This window comes from Hyperoodon ampullatus (genome assembly GCF_949752795.1).
Source record: "Hyperoodon ampullatus genome assembly, chromosome: 4".
Classification (NCBI taxonomy): domain Eukaryota; kingdom Metazoa; phylum Chordata; class Mammalia; order Artiodactyla; family Ziphiidae; genus Hyperoodon; species Hyperoodon ampullatus.
In genome coordinates, this window is record NC_136917.1 from 70,037,869 (window position 1) to 70,061,227 (window position 23,359).

A 23,359-nucleotide genomic window follows, 5' to 3' on the forward strand; every position below is an offset into this window, starting at 1 on the left:
CAATGACCATGACAGAAATCATTAATGAGTCACTCTGTTTTCTCTCTTAGCACAGACATGGCCTCAAAATCCTTCCAAACACAATGTTCTAGGTAGCCGCTTCTAAGAAATGTAACCCTCTCTCCGCAAAGGGAAGCTCTTTGTTAATTCCAGTCTAATACAACATCATATTCCAATATAAAAGGAAGAAATAGGTGGAAATGTATGAGTTATGTGGCAAATAGCCTAACTGCGTCCCTAATGTGCCCCCTGTGTGGCATTTCAGTCTTCTGGAAGGAAAATAGTCCTGGGCAAGTGAGCTGCAGATGTCTTTAAGCCCTTAACCCAAAACTTGGGTTTAAAACCCATTGCTTATTGAAACATGGCATTCAAACAAGAGTAAAGTTCATCAGCAGGAATTATTTTTTATATAAACACTGACCAGCGTTCTAGCCAGTTCAGTTTTTTCACAAAAGTGGCCAAGTTAAAAATCAGCTGTGAATATTCATTCAGTGCTATGGTAATCAAGTGTCACACTCCTCTCTACTAAACACAGGAAATCATATACAGTCCAGTGTGCGGGAGTGAAGCCTTCTTATTTACAGTTCCAAAGTTCTCTTAATGATTGCCAAAGACAGCCAGGGCATATCCATGGGAACTGATCCTCTACCACCAGAGCTGGCCTACAAGGCAATAGGGTGGTGACCCAGGCCCCAAACCTCTTCCTGAGTCTTCCCTGTAAGCCACACTGCCCAGAATGCCCCCATTACAGCTTTAATTTGAAGTTAGCATTTGACCTCCACAATCTAACAAAAACAGGGTAACAGAGTCAAGTCTACCACAAAGGAAACATTCATCACAACAGTCCTTTCCTCTGCAGCAGCATCCAGCAGCAGAAGACTGGGCATCTGGGCAAAAGGATGGGAGCTGCACCAGAGAAGGGACCCCAGGCCATGCCCTTTGTCCATTCACGATTCTGCGGCAAGCAGCCTTGCTTCCAGTGATCTGCTTTCTCTGCCATCGGTAAAGGACATGGGAGGGAGAATGTATTGCTAGCCTCATCTCGGGATTAGCCAATCCTTCCCACGGAGGGATAGCTGCCAAATTCCCACTCTGCTGTTGTCCTGTGAACTTTTCCTAGTCCCATGAAACCAAATTTACAGGCAACTCCCACGTGCTAAGAGGTCAGGTTCCAAAGATGTGTTTGGAAATCAGTTGTGTGTATGGCCAAACACATCTTCCTAAAGTCCTAGTGTTGTAAATAATGGTTTGGATGCCTAGGTCAGCCTCAAATCCTTATTTACTCCTCAAGTACAGGACTGTGGAGATCATGAGTCTGGGTCTCAGCTCCTTTCCACGGACCCGGGAGTTTGCATGTCACTGTCTAGGGCTTCCTAGAGCTCCCCTCGCTGCCATGGTAGCAGGGATCATGCTTCTCTCCTCAGGGCTCATGGCGGGGGCCGTGGAGAAGACAAGGGGCTGCCCTGGCTCCAAGCCATTCCCAGAGCTACAAACAGTTGAGGCCTTGGGAGAGAGGGACCTGTGGACTTTGGGGTGAAGAGAGAATGGATCCCAGTGATGGTGGTGAGGGTAAGGGGCCCTGAAGGGCCTGGGCCTTTTGCTGGCTTGGCCACTGGCATTTGTTATTCAAGTCTCAGTCTCAAACTATCTCTTTTACCAGCCTGGAAATCAGCACATTTCTCTCTCCACTGCCACCTGTTGTTTCTACCCAGCATTTCTATGGCTCTTTAGAGACAAAGCACTCTCACTTTATTCCCCTTGAAGCCAAAATACAAGTGGCTAACAAACATATATTTCTTAAGAGAACAGCATAATAATTAAGGAAATGCAAAGTAAAGCAAGGCACCATTTTTGTCACCCAACAGGTTGAAAGAAATAATAATGCCTAATGTTGGTGAGGATATGGGGAAGTGGGCACCCTCATATACTCCTTGTGAGCATGCAAGTTATTAGAACCTGTCTAGACAGCAATTTGGAAGTTTGTATCAAAAAGTCTTAAAATGTGACTCAGATTTCTCCTTTCTCCCAATATCCATTATTCCCTTCCTATAGAAATATATTTTTACTGGGCCCCTGACCACCCAGAATAAAGATGCCCTTATAGCTTGGTGAGGTCATATGATTAAGGTCTAGTCAAAGCAGAAATGGAATGTGATCACTTCTAGAAACTCTCCTCAGGAAACAGCTGGCATTGTCATTTGCCTCTTTCTCCTGCCTCTTCCATCCATTGCTTGGGACCTAGATTGATGTGGGGAGATCAATAATGGCACATGAAGATGAAGGCTCCACCCTAGAAGTGGTGGAGCAGAAAGGTGGAAATTGCCTGGGTTCCTTATTGGTTTACCAACCTCTAGACTCATGTGAGAAAGAAACGAAGTTTTACTCATAGCCAAACCTAATCTTACTGTTACAACATGCATACTCTTTGTCCCAGAAATCCCACTAAATTTGTCTTATTAATCTTTCGCATGTGCAAAGAGATACAAAATAGTTTAGTGGCTTCAGTGAGCATCTTTAAGTGTCAAACATTAGAATAAGCAGGTAGGTAGGTAGGAGGGAATGCAGAAAGGAAAGAAAGAAGAAAGGAAGAAAACATAAGTGAGGCAGGCAAAACAGTGAGGAGGAAAGAGATGTTAACAGATAATCCTGGAAAGCACTATGTTTAAGCCAATTTGTGTTATGCATCTTTTCATTTTGGGAACAAGATCAAAATTCTAAATTAGAGAACTATATGAAATCTTGGTGTATGGGGGCTGAAAAGATGGAAGATGAGAAGTGTCTGGAGATTGGTGATCTTGTGGAGGAAATTAATACTCTGGAGGAAAAGCCAGACAACTGGCACCCTTATGACTTCAGACAATACATGGGATCAGCACCAAGGCAAGGTGGAAGAGGATGAACAAGATGACCTTAGAGGTTGCGATTTCACATTCAAACACAGCTATGAGATTTGCAAAATGCAACCAGATACCAATATATACAAGAGATGTGTGGTCATAAAAGAAAAGAATTACATGAAAAGAAAACATAATTGTAGCAATTATCATGGTAGATAAAGTTAGGCCAAAAAATACATTTATATATCTTAATGACTAAAGATACACAAAATTCAATCAATTGGTATAGCCAACTGGGTTGAGGGTTGTAATCTAACTTGAAAACTAGGACTATTAAATCATATGTCTTAAATCTAAGGAATACAGGATACAACATCTAGAGTAGATAAAGGGCTCAGTATGTTTGATCAAGGCAGTTAATCAAAGAACATGTTCTCTGGTATTTAAGAAACTTCAGAAAACAATAGAAAAGAATATTATGTAGCCTTAAAACAAAAAGGAAATCCTATCACAGGCTACAACACGGATAAATCTTGAGGACATTACACTAAGTGAAATAAATCCATGATTCCACTCATATAAAGTATCTAAAGTAGTCAAAATCCTAGAAATATAAAGTAGAAGTAAAAATGTGGTCTCCAAGAGCTGAAGGTAGGGAAGAGGGGAAATTAGGTTTTAATGGGTATAGAGTTTCAGTTTTGAAAAATGAAAAAGTTATAGAGGTCTGTTGCAAAACAATGTGAATACACTTAACACCACTGAACTGTACACTTAAAAATGATTAAGATGGCAAATTTAATGTTATGTATTTTTTACTACAATTAACTAACTAAATAAATAATATTAGCAAACTGAAAAGAGACCACCAGAATACTGTTTTAAAATAAACCAAAAAAAATGAGATGATATAATTATTTGCTTAGAGGGTGTCTGTCAGCTGTGTGAATATTTTGAATTTAATATAGAAATGTGTGTGAGAATCAAAATCTATAGTGTTTATAATGTTTGTTTTAAGAAGATAATTGTAATACATAAAAGAATGTGGTCTATTGCAACAAGGGGCTGGTCTTCTAATTTCATTTTTTAAAAGTGTAGTGAAATAACTGATTAGAAATGTTAAAGTTGAAATTTTACAAATACAATATTAGAACATTTAAGAGAATTTAAGATTCCACCTTATTAATAAGTTGAACTTATTAGATTTACAAAAAATTATTTAAGCACATGGGATGGTTTGTCAGCCTAAAAGCTGGATTATTTAAAATAGGATTCAAATTTATTAAATATACAAATTCCATTTTAAAAACTTGATGGTGTTTAAATATGTAAAACATTAGTCAAAGGCCCTTTTATGTTTATGTGTTTGTTAAAGTTTGTTAGACTGATGAATGAAACACCTGTAAGGTGATTTTAGCTTAAGAAACAACTAGGTTTTGTTGTTGTTGCTGTTGTTTATTTTTTTTTATTGACCTATAGTTGATTTACAATATTGTGTTAGTTTCAGGTGTACAGCAAAATGATTCAGCTACATATATTTTTTTTTCAGATTATCTTCCATTATAGGTTGTTATAAGATACTGAATATAGTTCCCTGTGTTATACAGTTAATCTTTGTTGCTTATCTATTTTATGTATAGTAGTTTGTATCTGTTAATCCCATACTCCTAATTTATCCTCCCACCCTCCCTTTCCCCTTTGGGAACTGTAAGTTGGTTTCTATGTCAAGAAACAACTAGGTTTTAGATTTATAACTTCAGTAGATCAAAATTAATTATTAACACTAACTTTAAAAGAAATTAAGAAAAAAATCCCATTTATAATGGCATCAAAAAGAATAAAAAATCTAGGAACAATTTAACCAAAGAGGTGAAAGACCTGCACACTAAAAACTATAAGACATTGATGAAAGAAACTGAAGAAGACACAAATACATAAAACCTGACTCAAATATATTTGATACATTCCATGCTCATGTTTGGAAGAATTAATATTGTTAAACTGTCCATACTACCCAAAGCCATCTACAGATTCAATTCAATCCCTATCAAAATTCCAATGGCATTTTTCACAGAAATAGAAAAATCAATCCTAAAATTTGTGTGGAACCACAAAAGACCCCAAAGAGCTAAAGCAACCTTGAGAAAAAAGAACAAAGCTAGAGGTATCACACTCCGTGATTTCAAACTTTATTACAAAGCTATAGTAATCAAGACAGCATGGTACTGGCATAAAAACAGGCACATAGATCAATGGAACAGATAGAGAGTCCAGAAACAAACCCATGCATATATGTGTGGTCAACTAATTTACAACAAAAGAGCCAAGAACATACAAGAGGGAAAGAACAGTCTCTTCAATAAATGATGTTGGAAAAACTGGACAGCTCCATGCAAAAAACAAAACTGGACCATATCTTACACCATACACAAAAATCAACTCAAAATGGATTAAAGACTTGAGCACAAGACCTGAAATGATAAAACTCTTAGAAGAAAACATAGGTGGTAAGCTCCTTGACATGGGTCGTGGTGATGATTTTTTGGATTTGGCACCAAAAGCAAAGACAACCAAAGCAAAAATGAACAACTGAGACTCCATCAAACTAAAAAGCCATTACAAAGCAAATACCAACAAAACCATCAACAAGCAAAAATAAACCAAAAAATCTGATTAAAAAATGGGCAGAGGATTTGAATATACATTTTTCTAAAGAAGATATACAGATGGCCAACAGGTATGTGAAAAGGTGCTCATCATCACTAATCATCAGGGAAATGCATATCAAAACCACAATGAGACATCACCTCACATCTGTTAGAAGAGCTATCAACAAAAAAAACAAGATATAACAAGTGTTGGCAAGGATGTGGAGAAAAGCAATGCTGGTGGGAACATAAATTAGTACAGTCACTATGGAAATATGGAGGTTCCTCAGAAAATTCAAAATAGAACTACAATGTGATCTAGCAATTCCACTTCTGCATATTTATCTGAAGGAAACAAAACATTAGCACAAAAAGATATCTGCCGCCCCACGCTCACTGCAGCATTATTTACAAAGGCCAACATGTGGAAACAACCTAGTGTCCATCAATGGATAAATGGATAAAGAAGATGTGATATACATATATAGTGGAATACTATTCAGCCATAAAAGAGAATGAAATCTTGCCATTTGCAACAAAATGAATAGAGGGTATTATGCTAAGCAAAATAAGTCAGACAGAAAAGACAAATACTGTATGATGTCAATTATATGTGGAATCTAAAAACAAAATAAAATGAAAACAGAATCATAGATATGAAGAACAAATGAGTGGTTTCTGGGAGGAGGGGGTGGGGGTGAAATAGGTGAAGGCAATTAAGAAGTAAAACTCTCCAGTTATAAAATAAATAAACCACAGATATGTAAGTAATATACAGCGTAAGGAATATGGTCAATGATGTTGTAATAACTTTGTATGGGGACACATAGTTACTAGGCTTATCCTGGAGATCATTTCTTCATATATACAAATGTCAAATCACTATTTAGTAACCTGAAACTAACATGATAGTGTATGATAACTCTATTTCAATTTTTTTTTAAGTCAAGAAAGTAAATAAATGATATTCCAGTTTTTAAAAAAGCAGTGAAACACACAATTAGGCAATAATAGTAACTCTGAAAAATGAATACACTTACAAGCTTAATTAATTTTATGAACAGGTTAAAACCTATGAAGGAATCATAGACATCTTCATGTCTAGTAATATTTTCTCCTTGGAAGATTTTCCAATTCATTCTTTTTTTCTGACCAGATTCTTAGGAAAGGCTTCTAACCACGTTATTCCCTGAACTCTCCATTTTGGCTCTTCCTGCCTGATGGTACATGTCTGTCTTCTGAACACAGACCCTTGTTACCCAAAGTGTGCTCTGTGGACCAGCAGCTTCTGCACAGCCTGAGAGTTTAGCAGAGATGCATAATCTTGGGCAGGATGCAGCAGGGGTGGGGAGGGATGGAGGATGGAACTTACTCTCCAGGGGAGATACCCCAGATACCTAAAAGAAACTATTTTTCTAATGCAGGTGGTTATGTGAAACCATCCTTTTTTTGCCTTCTAGGTAAACTGATTACCAAAATTAAACTAAAATTATTACCAATTCCTGTGTTTCAATTCCTTTTGATAACTTGCTGGAAACAGTTAAAATGGTGACTGTGCTAGGTGCCTGGCAGCAAAACCTAGTTGAAAAAAAGATTATGAAAGCAGAACAAAGAATCATGTGTTCTCTCTTCCTTCTCTATCCACAAGGGTGCCTCACTAGTGTCAGCTGTTGAGAGAACAGAAGATTTACCAGTGGCATCCCCAAGAACAAGGAAAGCATGATTGTCCTCTGGGGTTAAGCTGTGAAATCAAGACATCAGAGTGGAGAGATGCAAAATACCCTTAAGAGATCAAATAGCTCCCAGGCCTCTGAGACTAGACAGTAAGCTGATTAAATATATTAATATATCTAAAGAAAAAATATTTCAGTCTCCAGGAACAGTTGGTCAGCCAAGAAGGCTTAGAAAAGGAGAATTTTAGAGGCAAATTCTAGAGATGTCCATCCAAGCGGTCAGGAGGACACCTTGCAACCTGTCTTGTGTGAGATCAAGGAAGAGTTATCTTTACCATCATATGATGGCAATAATTTTTACCAGGTATGATGGTGCTGTGGGATCGCCTTGCTTTCTGAGGCAGGCTGCACTACTGAATAAAATGATGGCGGTGTTGGGCTATGGAAGGCGGGAACCGCGAAGCACTAAAAATTTTCTCTCTAACTGACCTTGCTCGGATCCACACTCCCCACATCAGCTGCCAATAAAATCTAGTTTCTCACATGCCAGACCTTCAAGGAGAAAAGGTATGACCAGAAGACTGTAAGCACCTCTCCAGGTTCTGTGTAATAGTGAATTAGCATCCCAGGTTTATAGATGATTCCTATGACCTGGGTTAACAGAAGAGAATCCTGGGAGACAGAACTATTTTCTCAGTGTGCTGACAATTGTATTTGTAAGTTTGAACCCTGGTAAGTGCACCAAGATAATATCACCCCGAAGCTTCTGTAAAGTGGCCAGCCCAACCAGCAAAGCCTCCCCACTCTTCACTCTGTGTGTATTCAGGGCTTTCCTTTGAAAACTTCCCATCAGTCTGGGCCACAGAGATCACTTCATGATTATTCTCTAAGATGTTTGATTATAAACGTGTAATTTTTCTTATTCAGCATCATTATTAATCAAACACGTGCAAATAAAGAAAAAAATAGCAAAGGGAAAATTGCCACAGGGTATAAGCAAAAAGACATTCTATACTGCTGGTGGTGGTATAAATTGGAAAAACACCAAACATCTTAGAAATATGTGTATGTCTCTGACCCAGCAATTCTACTACTAGGAAGTTATCCTTACCTATTAATTATGGATATGACAAAGATTTAACCACAATGATGTCTTCTAAAGCAGTCCATAATAGTTAATACTTGGAAGTCATGTAAATATTCAAGAGTTGAGATCAGTCAAATAAACATCTATAATGCAATAACATACTGACTTTTGTTAAATGTTATAGAAGTTCATTTACTGACCAGGAAAGACATTCACAACATATTTGTATTTTTTTCTCTTCACTTAGTTACATTTTATAATTTCTCTTCAATGAACATTTATTATGTATAGCCTTGGTTTTGAATAAAAATTTGAGAAATCACCCCTGTCTATATAAATAAAGAATAGACTCCAGGGATTGGAAGGAAGATGACACATACACTGGTCCAAGCCCCCTTGGTGCTTGAGAGCAAATTAGCCTCAAAGAGTTATAAATGGTTTATCCAGGGCCACCCAGATGATTGGTGGCCAAGCCAGTGCTATCATTCAGCTCTGCAGAGTTTTAAGCCCAGTGATGTGTCCAATCACTCCTAGTGCCTCTAAATTAGAGCAGAACTTTGTCTCTCTCTATGCTACTCAACAGCAGCATCTCAGCTCAGAAAGCAAAGGTGTCCCTCTAACTTTGTGTTGAGCCAAAATATTTGAATAAAATTGTATTTATTGCTCTCTTCTAAGTGTCCTACACACAATGGTAAGAAACCCCAATTGCAAACTGCATGTCACATGATATTCTAGGATTTCCTAAAGTGTATCATAAAACATCAAACGTCTCTTAAGACATCTCAAAGATGTAGAGAATGGACTTGAAGATACAGGGAGGGGGAAGGGTAAGCTGGGACGAAGTGAGAGAGTGGCATGGACATATATACACTACCAAATGTAAAATAGCTAGCTAATGGGAAGCAGCTGCATAGCACAGGGAGATCAGATTGGTGCTTTGTGACCACCTAGAGGGGTGGGATAGGGAAGGTGAGAGGGAGACACAAGAGGGAGGAAATATGGGGATATTGTATATGTATAGCTGATTCACTTTGTTATACAGCAGAAACTAACCACCATTGTAAAGCAATTATACTCCAATAAAGATGTTAAAAAAAATAGCATCACAAAATGAATTGGTGAGATGGGGAGGGGAGGGAGGAGAGAAATGCCAATGAAAAAAGAAGGTCTACTTTGTAACCCAGACTTACAGTCATTTTGTATTGCAAAAGCTCCTCTACTTTTAATAAGCATATCATTCTATGTATCAGAAAAGAACATGCTGGCCTCTCAGAAGTTGACTCGGGACTCTGTTGAGCTGCTGCAGGAAGGTTATATCTCTGTTCTCTTCTGTGACCTAAGTTCAATGACTCCCTGACCAATTTCCAAACAGACATTTATTGAAGGACTGTAATGAACATCGCAGCAACCAGCCTTGAATCATCTTTCTACAACATCTGCTTTCTCAAGTGACATTCATTTGGAGATTTTTCATAGGACAGAGGGACACAGTTAATGCTTCCCTCCTTACACAGGCCAAGAAAGCAGCAGTGAATGAAAGGGAATGATCCAAGATGCCCCATCTCCCCAGGCCTCTGTTTCAGCCTCCCTTAAATGCAAACCAACACTGCAAAAAATAAATGAACCTCCAAAGGATGCAAGTCTTACTTACGGACACACATTTCCCTGCTCTCATAAAATCCAGGACAACACTGGGATTTGCGCCTATACATAGTTTTTTCTCCATGTCGATAGGCTGTCCGATAACTGATTCTATAGAAAGGGGAAAAATCACATTGTTACTTTATTGGACCTGCAATTTGATTAGAAATCAAGACTTTATATTTTAATACAAAAAGCAATTAAATATAATAAAAGTATAAAAAGCAAAGTACTCCAAAATAATTAAAAAGAAACATGGGATATATGTTTTGACCAATATTATGCTAACTCACTAATTTGCTAAGAATATACTGATTGTCCATTTAAGCCAACCTACACTTTATTTCAAGGAATTGAGTTTCACGACTTCCCTACTTCACTTATCTCGAGATATATCAGACTCCTTCCCAGTTTACCAAACACAGAAATACATCTGAGCTTCCATTACCTGTGCCGCGTGCATTTAAACCAGTTCAGAATGTCAGTGCAGCTAGTGTAGTAAATTTGATCAAAGGGATGTGGGTATGACTCTTGCACAGTCACGGAGTAGCTGAAAAGAAGAGGAAAGGGAAGTAATCAGTATTTCTCTTTCTTACATTACTGATAGACTGTGTACCAAAAAACAGTGATTGGCTAAATTATCTCCACTTGCAACTCCACACTGACCTTTAACAGAGAATCTTCAGGTTTTTTCAGGTTTCTATTTGTGCTAGAACCCTAAAAGATCCAATATTAATAATATATTTTAAAGACAAGAGTTCATGCTATGCAGTTCAAAAAATCTCATTTACTATTCACCCAAAACTCTGATATTCCTAAATTTAAAAACGTATCACCACATATTTTTCTGTATTTAATTCCATCCCCTCCCCCAGGGTCTAGGGATATCAAGACCTTTCACAAATTGCTTTCAATCTAGGCCTCATGCAAATAATAAGGGTAATCAGCAAAAAGACAATCCAAGTACATTTTGCTACTGATTTTGGAAAATCAGAAAGACTATATTTCTCTAGTTGGAACTTGTAATAATTTTCTTTCTTGTGCCTGCCCTACTTCTTAGGCAATGGAAGAATATATACAACCTCTACATAGAAGCTACAAAGAAGTCTTTAAAAACCCAATTCTAAACATATGGCTGAGAGAGTTAGCCTGAAATAATCATATGAACAACCTGCTGCTAATTAAACAGTCTGTTTTCCAACATATTTTCACTAACAGCTGCTTGTTAGAGTAAAATCATGCACTCCTATGGGCCTAAGAATGTGGCTGAAAAACACCCATGAAATATAAAGACTATTCAATGTTCAATCCTATATTTCTTCATTTCAAAGCAGTCTATTACATGCTCAAGCACTCGGATTTCTTGCCTACAGGAAAATCTGGAGAATCTTCTTTTCAAAACAATTTATTCTATTTTCTTTAACAGTCTCTTAAAGATTTTCACTAAATTCTTTAATTCATGCTAACAACAACGACAACAACAAAATGGGTCTCAATCATGGACTCACTTGGTGTAGATCAATAGCCCAAGTTCATTAATAGGAACTGTCAACTACAGAAGGTACAGAAGGAATGAGGTTAAAATTTCAGCCTGAAGAATTCAGGTTAGATAGAGAGCAGAAGCTTCTAATTTGAAAAGCTAAGCAGTACTGGCCTCACAAACAGACCAATTTCTTTCTCCAAGTGGTCTCTCTCAGTCATTATGAGACATCCATGAATTAATCATACTATTCATACTGTTTGTACTTGATTCTTTGGGACATTGCAACTTGATTTCTAGGTAAATTTAGGGATCCTCCACAAGCCTGAGGCAGATGCAATAAGTCCTAGTGAAAAGATCACTGGATTAGAAGAAGGCAGGGTTATCATCCTGATCTGACACTGAGCACCTGGCTGACCTTCAGCAGGTAACCTCACTTCCCTGGGTTTTGACAATCACATCATAAAACCAGGGGTTCAGAGATGTTCTTGGAGATCCCTTCTTACTTGGCATTCTGCATTTCTAATATACATTTCAGATGACTACTTCCTTCTATTCCAGCAGACAACACCTGCAGGAACAGGTTCAGACGAGTGTCGAGTATGCCATTTCCTACATCTCTGATATAACTCCTTTGGGGTAAAGCGAGAGGCCTGCATTAAAATATAAATGTTCTTGGAATGAAATATCACATGAAGCTATTCAGATTTTCTTCAGACCCCTAGCAGTATCCTGAGGTTCAGGTTATTGCAATTTCTAAGACTTCCTCGCCAATTCTTTTCCCTCCCTATCCAGCAGCTTGTAAAGGCCTGCAGCATTATTTCTCCATTCCATTTCTAGTGGAGAGCAGAGCCAATGAATGCCCTCTGTGTGTGGAACTGCCATCTAGGTAGTCCTACATTCCCATGAGCAAAACAACTTTCCACATGTGCTATGGGAATGAAAAAGAAACCACCCTAAATTTATGCTGCTTGGGTGAAAAAATGTAATCTACCAGGCTCTATAGTACTAATTTAGCTGAACTAAATTGGTTTGTTAGAACTAGGCCTGATGCAGTATTCCCACAAAATTTCACAGGCCATGTTAAGTGTTAAGATCTGAATGCCTTGGAGAGCAAAAGTGATAATCAACTAAGGGACCCTGGCCAAACACACGCCATTGGATGTGATGGGGGAGCTGACTCCACAAGCAAACGTGAAAAGTGTTTTCACTAATTTCTAGCAGCCTGGAAGATTTCTTCAATAAGTGAAAATGTTAAAAGTACATGAGTTTCCTCTTCTGGACATTTGCTGCTCACCAAAAGCTTAATTTGCAGGATGCTTCTCTGCTTTTAGGATATAAAAAAGCTCTTCTCTATAAAAGGATAATCAAACCATTAAGGATTCCAATTGAACAAATGTTTATTGAATAAATTCTATGCAATTCCTGCCCTCAAAGGGCTCTCAAGAGAGGCCAGCACGTAAATGCTAAAAATAACCTGCTCTTACTTTAGTAGAGAAATATATAGAGTTTGGGGAAAATCTAAGTGTAAAATTCACTATGGTTGAACATTTCTCTTCAGTCTTGACACTTCTCATTAGAATTATTCAGTCTCAAACTCAATGAAGAACAGACCAAATATAAATTACTTTTCACATTGATCAGCTACTGAGGCTTCCACTTAAGTTTACAGGAGAAGGGTTCTAAGCCTTTTCAACCCAAATTTCTTTTCTGTTCTTTTTCATACATTCTTTTTCTTTTCTAAACAATCTCTCTTTTTTACTTTTCATTTTTAATGATATTATAATCACACTAGAAAATGTGGAAAACAAATATTTAAGAAGAGAGGGAGAGAACTGTATAACTCTTACCTAACCACACATAGCATTTTGCTGTACTTCTTTTACCATCCCTAGGGTTTTTAGTTTTTAGTTATAGTTTTGTCTTTTTGTTTTTATATTTTCATACTCATGCTATACACATAATTTTAAACCTAGTTTTTAAACTTAAGACTATTATAAGCATTTTTCCATGTTAGTAAACAGTCTTCAAATTATGACTACCAAATACTCACGACTACACCTAATTTGCTCAATACCCACCTAACATTAGACAATTAAGTTGTTGTCACTTTTCAAGGGGCCGCTTTCTGGAAGCTGTGTGCCCGCATCATGAAGCGAAATGTCTCTGAGAACTGGATGACTTCCTCTGGTCCTTAGTGCTGCTGCTGTTTGAACTTAATTAGTACCTCTTGATAGTCCACACCTCCCTGTTCATCTGCAGCTGCTCTTAAAGTCACAGAATGGGAAGCAACCTTCTCGATTGTCTAGTCCAATCCCATTTTCATCACAAATAAGCCACACCGAGCTCCCAGTGCTAGTGGTCAGTCTAGAGCCAATGCTAACACCAAGACCCCCAGACAGCATCCTGTACCTCTGTCCCCTCTCAGATGCTGTAGAATATTGAAAGCTTCTAAAGCAGACAGTGAGTGGCAAACTGTGGTATAAAAGGAATCTGGTCCCAATTCCACACTATTTTCAGCATCAAGATGCAGAACCCTTTATCTCCTGCCTGTTTGTTTAATCTTCTCAAACACACTGAAAACATGTCATCACTGTGATTTTAAACTATTAAGTATTGTCCAGGGAGGAACCCCAACAAGATTTAATTTAAGATCAAAGAACAGGGGGGGAAAGCCATCATCACCTGGACACATTCCAAAGTGGTTAATTACATTTCATCTGCCTAAATTACCTTCTTACTTTAATCAAATATGGTAATAATTATCATTTCTTATCTCCGCTCACTTCAGGAATGCAGCTTCAATTATTACGACTCCTGTGTCCCACTCCCAAGGGGTTGGGCAGAGAAAGGCTTCTCTTCATTTGTGCCTTCTTTAGAAGAAACCCCATTATATGGAAATACTTAAACTCACACAACAGGGAAAGGAGATGGGGAGAAGGAACAGATGATTCATGGAGTTATTCATTTTCCAAAAGGATGCTGTGCAGAATCCCTTTAATAACAAGCATACCTTGTGTATTTTAAATGATTTAATTTTCTTTCATTTCCTTTCATGTATAGCTTCTAAGAATCACAAATACTGCATTAAAATGAGGCACACTTTTATTTGAAAATAAATGATTCAGTAGGTCTGAGGAGGGACCTGAGAGTCTGCATTTCCAACAAGCTCCCAGCTGAGGTTCCTGCCGCTGCAGCTCCACAGACCACACTCTGAGAAGCAAGGCTGCAGGTGATTCCATGGCTCAGAACCATTGGTGACAGGTGGGTTTTAGTGTAAGGAAAAGCTACAATGAGCACTACTTGGCCCTACTACCAGGAATTTTGTCCTTGAAGCTAATCTTCCTCTCCCTGTTTCAATTCAAGCTCATTTCAGCTTTTGAAAATACAGGAGAACTTGTCAGCTGCACCTTTATTTGATCATTTTAATTTATACTCCTTTTCTCCATTCTTGCAAAAACAATTCCACTTTTTTTTAACTTTTCTTCAAAGAATCATTATCTAGCCTTATAACAGAAAATTTATCAATAAGAAAATTGTAGCTGTCAATTTTCCTTTTTAGCAATTTATAGGAAAAATATAGACAGGAAAAAAATCTCCATCATTTTCCTATTTTTCCACACTGAATTTCTTCCCCATTAGTGAGTATTTTAGCGGTTACTCTAATCACCTGTACAGCAGTGGAATTATATTAGGTTTAGAGATTAATGTGCCCCTTCTCTATCACTCCCCCCTCCCCACCCCAACTACTGATGTCCATATTTAGTCATTTCCTTTCCTACCAGAAGGTGAGTTTACTCCTCAACAATTATTCACTGAGCACATGCCATATGCAAGGCAGTGTTTTAGACACTGGGAATTTAAAATGGTGAACAGAACAATGCAATTATGTGTTGGTAAGTATGGTTAAATATTGAGCAAGAAATCAGGACAAAATGTGTACATTTGAGTGGGTGCTGGATTACTTGAAGTCTTGGATTCTTTTCTCTTTGTAGCCTTTCCCTCGGAGAGCTCATCTGTTCTCTCATCATTCTGGAGACTCCCAAATCTATATTCCCAAACACTTTCAGGCCCATATTTCTCTTTTCTTTTTTTTCTTTTTACATTCATCCAGAACTTTTTATTTTACAAAACATCTTTCATACATTATTTGATGCAAGTTTCACAGTAAATCTTTGAATTGGATGATGTTAAGAGACTCATCCAAGATCACTGGACTTCTTAAGTGAAAAAAACAGGGCTAAGCCGATACCCTTTCTTATATTTCATAAGGCCTTTTTGTCCATGACGATTATAAGATAGGACAATGTCAAAACAAACTGGAGCAGTGAGGGGGGAGAGCTTCCCTGGTGGCTCAGTGGTTAAGAATCCGCCTGCCAATGCAGGGGACACGGGTTCGAGCCCTGGTCTGGGAAGATCCCACATGCCGTGGAGCAACTAAGCCCGTGCGCCACAAATAATGAGCCTGTGTTCTAGAGCCCTCAAGCCACAACTACTGAAACCTGTATGCCTAGAGCCTGTGCTCAGCAACAAGAGAAGCCACAGCAATGAGAAGCCCTCACACCGCAACGAAGAGTAACCCCTGCTCGCTGCAACTAGAGAAAGCCCACGTGTAGCAACGAAGACCGAACACAGCCAGTTAAAAAAAAAAAAAAAAAAACCTGGGGGAAATATCTTTTTAATGTTTTGTTTAAATGAAAAGTTAAACATTCATCCAGGCCCATATTTCAAACTGATCATATCAATACAACATGATAAAACCAGAATAATCTTTTCCCTGTCAAATCAGCTCTCTTCTTTTTATTTTTCCATATGTGCAGTGACACCTCCACTCTTTCACAGCAGGTTCTAAATCTCAGCCTTTTCTGCCTCTTTCACATCCATAGTTAATGTATTACCAAGATCTCTTGATTCTTATCTCACAGTACCTAACAAATTTGATTTTTCCTCCCATTCCAAAGCTATCATCCTCCAAGAAGTTCAACCACCAATGGACTCTCCCTCTTCTAAATTTGATATGTTCTTATTCATGTATTCATCAATTCATTTTTATTACTTTAATCATATTTATTATGTACTTTGTTGGTGAAATGTTTTATGAGTAGTTCTGTGAAAATTATAAAGATAATTAATAGGAGGTGCCTCCCCTTAAATTCTATATAACATAGTTAATAGCACAAATATATAGAACTTTATTACACATACATATTTCCTCTACAGCTTAAGGTTTCATAAGGCTACATAACTCTATTGATCGATCGGGAAAATATGTTTTTGTTACCCTGAATGTAATACTGCCAATGGAGATGGGGACGAGCCCTCACCGAAAAATAACGCTATGAGTGAGGAACCAGTAGGCCCCTAGAATAATACAGCTGCTGTGCTTGAAAGACTCTGAGCTTTGTGCCTCCCACCAGTGGGTGACACAGGGATTAGAATGTTTACTCTGTGGTGTACTCATCATGATGCTGAGGGTGACAGGAAAAAGAGACCAAGAGTTTGATGTCATTGAACTTACAGCTATTACAAATATGTATTAATCTCTAGTACTTGACACCTTCTATTTGCTTGAACAACTTGCAAGTGCAATGTTAATTTTGGATAAAGATACACACTTTCCTAGGAATGCAAGTAGCACATGAGAGCACAGTAAACTGCATTTGACTGCACTGCAGTATCACTAAATGGTTTGTGCTGTTTCTGTGTTCCAAAAGGGACTATAAGATGACCTATTATTTTGTACTTCCTCTGTATTTCCTACTGCAAATCACCTAGATCTGGATACTACATCATCTGCTTTCATATAATCTATTCAATCTTGCCCTCCTCAATCCTGTACTGACTCTAGTTTTACTGGGCACAGCCCTTAGTGGTCTGCATGGCACTGGTTTCAAACTACCCTCCATCCTAGAACCCCACCCAATCACTGCCATCTACTCGTCTTATTCAGGTCTTCAAAGACATCTCAGGGGACAATACTTCCATGCAGCCTTGCCAGTTCCTCCAGAAATCGTCTCCCTTTCAGGCCACCTACTGCACAATTTTTTATGCCATTCATTTCAACACTCTAGGATATTATTCCACACTGTCTTCCACTGCTCCCTCATTGGTTCCCATGCATAAGTCCAGTTCCACCAAATTATTGCAAATAGATACAGAGCAGGGAGAAGACCTTAGGGAGGTCGTTTTAATCGATCTATTAATGTTTTCCTTGATCTTACAACTGCACCTGTGTTAGAATCAGTATATCAAGTTTTCTTCATATAATATATATTCTCTAAGACCAAGGTGAATTATACTATCTAATTATTACATATAACTAATGATTTTTTACATATAAGTAATTTTATAATCTCTTCTCAGATTCTAATTTTATATATGGTACTGATAATGAGAGTTTATAAAGGAATCTATCAGAAATTATTTCTCAGACTACTTTCAAAACCATTACCTTTCCCAGTGGCTACACACATTAGGGTCTTCAAGGTTCAGAGATGATGCTGTCCTGATCCAGTGGCATAACAGTATACAGATAAAGCCCAGGCATGAGTTCAAAGAAATAACCATTGTTTCTGAAGAACAACCTACAAGAAAAAAAATCCAAATTAAAGATGCATTAAAGTGACCCAAACAGAATTCTTCTGAGTACATCAACTATTCAGTACCAGTTGTTACTAGAGCTGAAACATGCATAACGAGTCTTGGATTTAAGATGGGTCACCAGCTTTCATGGTCCAGGAGAGAGAGAGATTTCTTATGTTGTCAGGATGGCCGCCATTTTGTAAATTACTAAAAAGTGCAAATCATCATTAACTGCCACCATAACAAGAGACCTTCTCATCCATGGCAGCTAACACTAAAGGAATCTACCCAAACAGCTCAGAGCAACACAGTCTTCCAGATTCTCTCACCAGGCACATTTCCCTTCTGTAAGAAGAAGGCACACAGAGGAATCTGGCCTCATTTGTCTTAGAGGATAAATAATGAAACAGAAGCTCCATTGACTCAAGAGAGAGGCACCTCAGGCTTAAACTGAGTGTCATTCAATAATTCATTCAACGTACACTGAATGCCCACTCTATCCTAGGCACCATGCAAACACTGGACATAAAACACACATCTAGTTCCTGTCCCTGCCCATCAAGATCTTTATAATTTGATAACCATGATTTACATTTCTTATGTTTAGTGCTTCTGTCTCCCCATCTGCTGAACAGAGACAAAACCAGCTGTTTTATAGAGGTTTCTACATAGGTTCATAGAAAAAAGTGTAAAGGTGTTTGGCGGTCAGTGTTAGAAAAAATGAACCTGGAATTACTATTGAGAGGAAGAAAGACCAAAAAGGAAAAACAATTAGCAACATATCTTCAGAAGAGTTAGGCCTGCAAAGGAGACAGAAGAAGAGGGAGGAGAATGTTCCAGGCAGAAGGAACAGAGGTGAGGGAAGGTCAGGCACACTTAGGGAGCTCAAACTAGCTCAGCCTGAGAAAGATATGGGGCGTATCACCATTGGTTTTATAAGACATTGCAAAGTATGTGAACCTCATCCGAGGATTACAGAGAGCTAGGAAAGGCTACAGGGTGACATTCGAAAGATCACTAGCTTCAGGGGGTGAGGGACCTGCAGGAGGAGACTATTAGAGGGAGGTCAGGTGAGACACCACTGCGAGTGAAATAAGGAAGTAACACGGGGGTTGCAGGGAACTGGGTGACTCTGGGGGTTTTTCAGGAGGCGAAATAGACAGGACTTGGTGAGTGATGTGGGAGTACGGGTGAGGAGGGATGCCTGATACGGCCCCTTGGGTGGAGGGTGAGCCCCTCATGGAGATGGAAGCACAGAAGCCCTCCTCCTGGGAAGCAGGGGAGGGCAGGGGTGTGGAGAACTTGCCCTTAGTGAGGAGGAAAAGTTTGTCACACTATATAAAATGATTTTATATAATCATTATAAAAATGGACATAGAAATAGCTGATCCAGGATTTCTCTAGCGGTCCAGTGGTTAAGACTCATCGCTTCCAATGCAAGGGGCACAGGTTCAATCCCTGATCAGGAAACTAAGATCCCACATGCCACGAGGTCAAAAAAAAAAAAAAAAAGAAAAAGAAAACAAGCATTAGCCTGCCTGTAGGTAAACTGGTGAAACTAGTAACAACTGGTCAGATTATGGGACTAAGCAGTTATTTTCTGGGTGAGAGCTGGCATTTTGAAAAGTTGTACTAATTTTCCACACCATGAGGTTACCAGTTTTTAGTGTCTGGGAACCAAATTCATTGAATAATAATCTTGTGGTTTTAAAAGGTAAGTTTATCTTAAAACAAACAAATAATAAACAACAATATGGGCAAACACCTAACCTTAGGAAATAGTTTATCCTTCAGATTCCAGACAATAGATTAAATGAGGAAGTATTAAGTTCTTTAAAATCAAGATTGTTATAAGCACAAGTATATTAAGTATATTATGACAAGTTACCTATCTTTAAATCCACAAAGGCTAAAACAAAAGAAAATGTTTGATTTGGAATAAGGAATAAACGTCATGGATTTGTAGGATAATTAAAAGATAGTGTAAGCCACTATGAGAGGTAGTGAAATCTTTGAGAGATTTCAATCATCATGAAATAATTCCAACATATTAAGCATAAATAAGTAGCCAAAATATTGATTATAAATTAATTCCAATTACTGATGTTTCTCACAGGCTAACCATCATGAAGTTGTAAAATCTGAAGCTTAACATTATATAATTAAGGAAGCTATGCTACTTAACAGAAATAAATACAAAGTAATGATGATGATGATGATGATAAACAATAACAGCTAACATTTCCTGACCTATTACTCTGTGCCAGGCACAGCACTGAACCTTTTACGTGAATTACCTATTTAATCTGCACAGTAACTTACGTAGGTATTTTTATCATCCCCGTTTCACAGTTAAGGACATGTAATATACTGTGATGTTTTCCTCATCCATCAAAAAAAGTAAACCTTTTATATTTTGGTTGTAACAAATAAGCATGGCAAATATCTCTCTGTCTCCGTTGCCTTATCTATGTCAGGTAAGTATTCTGTTTCAGTGAAGTGTGAAATATGTATCTTAACTTTCATTCTTTCCTAAAGACAAAACAAGAGCTGGTCAGCAGTAATCTGCCAACTACTCACAAACAATTACCCTAAATTGGAAAGTTTATATCCTGAGTCACCAACTCAGACTAAAACCATCCATTTCCCAATTAGAAATGTTTAGTCTGTAAAGTTGGAAATTGCTGGAAGCAATGAATCAAACTGCCAAGAAAAAGGAAGAGGCTGTGTTCTCTCTCTCTCTTTTTTTTTTAATGAATTTATTTATTTGTTTATTTATTTTATTTTTGGCTGCGTTGGGTCTTCGTTGCTGCCCATGGGCTTTCTCTGGTTGTGGCCAGTGGGGGCTACTCTTCATTGCGGTGCACAGGCTTCTCACTGCGGTGGCTTTGCTTGTTGCGGAGCACAGGCTCTAGGCTTGTGGGCTTCAGTAGTTGCAGCACGCAGGCTCAGTAGTTGCGGCTCACGGGATTAGTTGCTCTGCAGCACGTGGGATCTTCCTGGACCAGGGCTCGAACCCGTGTCCCATGAATTGGCAGGCGGATTCTTAACTACTGAGCCACCAGGGAAGTCCCTGTGTTCTCTTTTAATGTAAAATTTTTAGCGTTAATTTGGTATCTCTTTTTGTTTTGCACTTGATGCATGGCCCCGTGAAGGGTTTAACCTCACTAAGGGGATGGCAGAAAAAAAAGAAAAAGCAGAATTTGGTCACCTCCTTATTGCTTCTGAAATTCAGCATGCAGAAAAATCAAACTGCACTGCAAAGTTGCCGGCGGCATTCTTGGAAGGAAAAATATCAGTATATTTAAATTTGTATATATGTCACTCGGTCTCTTACTCCCAAAGCACTTTCCAAATCAAAATCAGAAAATTAACTGAGTTCTAGAATAATCTACATTAAAGTATAAAATGTTCAAAGCAAAAAGAATTGCTAAATCAAGAAGAAAGGATTGTGCAAACTCACATGAACTGATTAAAATCATTTGAGGAAATAATTCATATGTTATATTGATACATGGTAGGGGGAGAAGACATTTCACAAATGTGCCAATGAGCTGTAAAGGAGTATAGAAATGCAACATTTCCCTATATTCAGAAACATGGGTGGTCCTTCCTTTTGTTTGACTTGTCACTGATAGGCAATCAAAACAAGTGGGTAAGGCATTTCATATATCTTTTCCCTTTTTGATTTGTTTTCTTCTATATGTTTTGATGAGTAAGTGTGCGTACCTTTTTTCCTTTATGTCTTCCCCTGAAGGAAAAAACTTCAATAAACATTTTTCTTCCTTATTTCTCTTTTAAGCTGTGCCATCTTGTCTAACACTATAATCTTAGAGCGCAAATGAAAACAAAATACAATCTTTAAAAAATAGCATTATTTCAACTGAAATAAAAAGGCAACACAGTGCTGATATGCTTCCTTGAAACAGACATTTTGAAAATATTCAAAACTCTAAATTGGATATTGAGCTACCCCTACCCACCCAGTCTTTGCCTTCAAATAATTTGCCTCGTGGTTACGTTTAAGAAAATTTTAAATGTAAAAAAATAAAGAGACATTTGCATGAACCCCCTAGTGCCAAACTTGATTGCATTCCATATCATTCACTTAATTATTATGGAAAAATCAAAACAGAAAATCAGTAGAACTGATTAGCATTGCTGAAGTGCTCCTATTAGAAAGAGGAAACACAGCAGGCAGAGTTAACTCTTACTGCCTACTGGGAAGGCAGGCTTTGCTTATTCTACGACAAAAACCTCAGTAAACAGTCAGGTTGAATAAAATCCTTACAATGGATGAGTCCGAGTTGTGATGACAGGGAGTAGTTTCTTTATCAGTGTGTTAGGGAGAAATAAATAATGGGGCGTTGACTTGCTAATTTATTTTTGCAACAACAGAAGGATAAATGATTCCAGACAATTCTTTCTGGCTCTAAAATCTATTTCCTTACTAGAATCATTAAGTGCACACATAGAAATAACTTGGATGCCGTTACCAACTGATTTTTCAAGCTCACTACTCTAAAATCCTCTCACAATTCTCTCAGTGAAAGTGGTTTATTGATTAAGAACAGCCACATTCTCACAATTTCCCCCCTGGATACCAAGAGTCACCTAGTCTACTGATCACTCTATCACGTTATCTGTAAAGGATGTACTAGCTTTGCCTTGAATCACTCAGAAAGGCTGCCCAGATGTGCTGTATGCTTCCTGGAGCTCTGAACCTGTGAACAGAGTATCAAAAGTCCAGCTTCAGGGTAGTCAAGATGTCAAAAGAGTAACGCTTGCTGGTTGCCCCAAGAACAACCTCAGACGAGGACTTACATGGAAATACTACTTCACCGATAAAAGGAATCCCTGAGGCACTGTCCTGATTTCTATTTTCACCACCCAAAGCTAGTTATTCTAATAGCGTATTAATTTACTCAAGCATAACTACACATTGGAAGCAGTACAATGCTATCTGTTTTCATCTGGGGATCCTCACATCATTTTGCTAACATCAAATACCACAACCAAGACATGATTCTAAGTCAAACTAAATCATGCTGTAATGGCAGCCCCCCAGCATTCCTTGGAAGCTTCTAATAATAAAAGTTAAATGAGTGTGGCTATTAACATTTAAAAAAAGAAAAATATTCTCAAATCCTATTTTATAAACATAAGGATTTTATAAACAACCAAAAAGAAAAAAAAACACACAACACATTAGCATGAAGTGGGTGTTTAATATCAGTTCTGGCATTCACTGAGCACTTCACATCAAGCAAAAACTGGGCAAACCCCTGAGGCTGCCAGGCACTGAGATACCCTGAGGGGCTCACACCACACAGAGAACAGCCACAACCATTGGCCATCCCAACGCAGCAGGATGCAGCCACAATTAAGGATTAAGACTGAAAGAGCTGCTGGGG

General features: G+C 38.1%; 1 protein-coding gene across 3 annotated transcripts in view; it reads right to left on the reverse strand.

The window, feature by feature from the left end:
• MEGF10 (multiple EGF like domains 10) overlaps positions 1-23,359 on the reverse strand; it is a gene marked incomplete at both ends in the record, with an annotated part of 154,294 nt that overhangs the window by 103,030 nt on the left and 27,905 nt on the right. For 2 of the 3 annotated variants that reach the window (XM_079704028.1, XM_079704027.1), the window contains 3 exons: positions 9,894-9,994; positions 10,332-10,433; positions 17,815-17,947. In XM_079704028.1, coding sequence (XP_079560154.1) covers positions 9,894-9,994; positions 10,332-10,433; positions 17,815-17,930 — 319 coding nt within the window. Of the gene's footprint in view, positions 1-9,893; positions 9,995-10,331; positions 10,434-17,814; positions 17,948-18,084; positions 18,205-23,359 lie in introns of those variants that run through there. The other variant, XM_079704026.1, reaches the window with a different exon arrangement.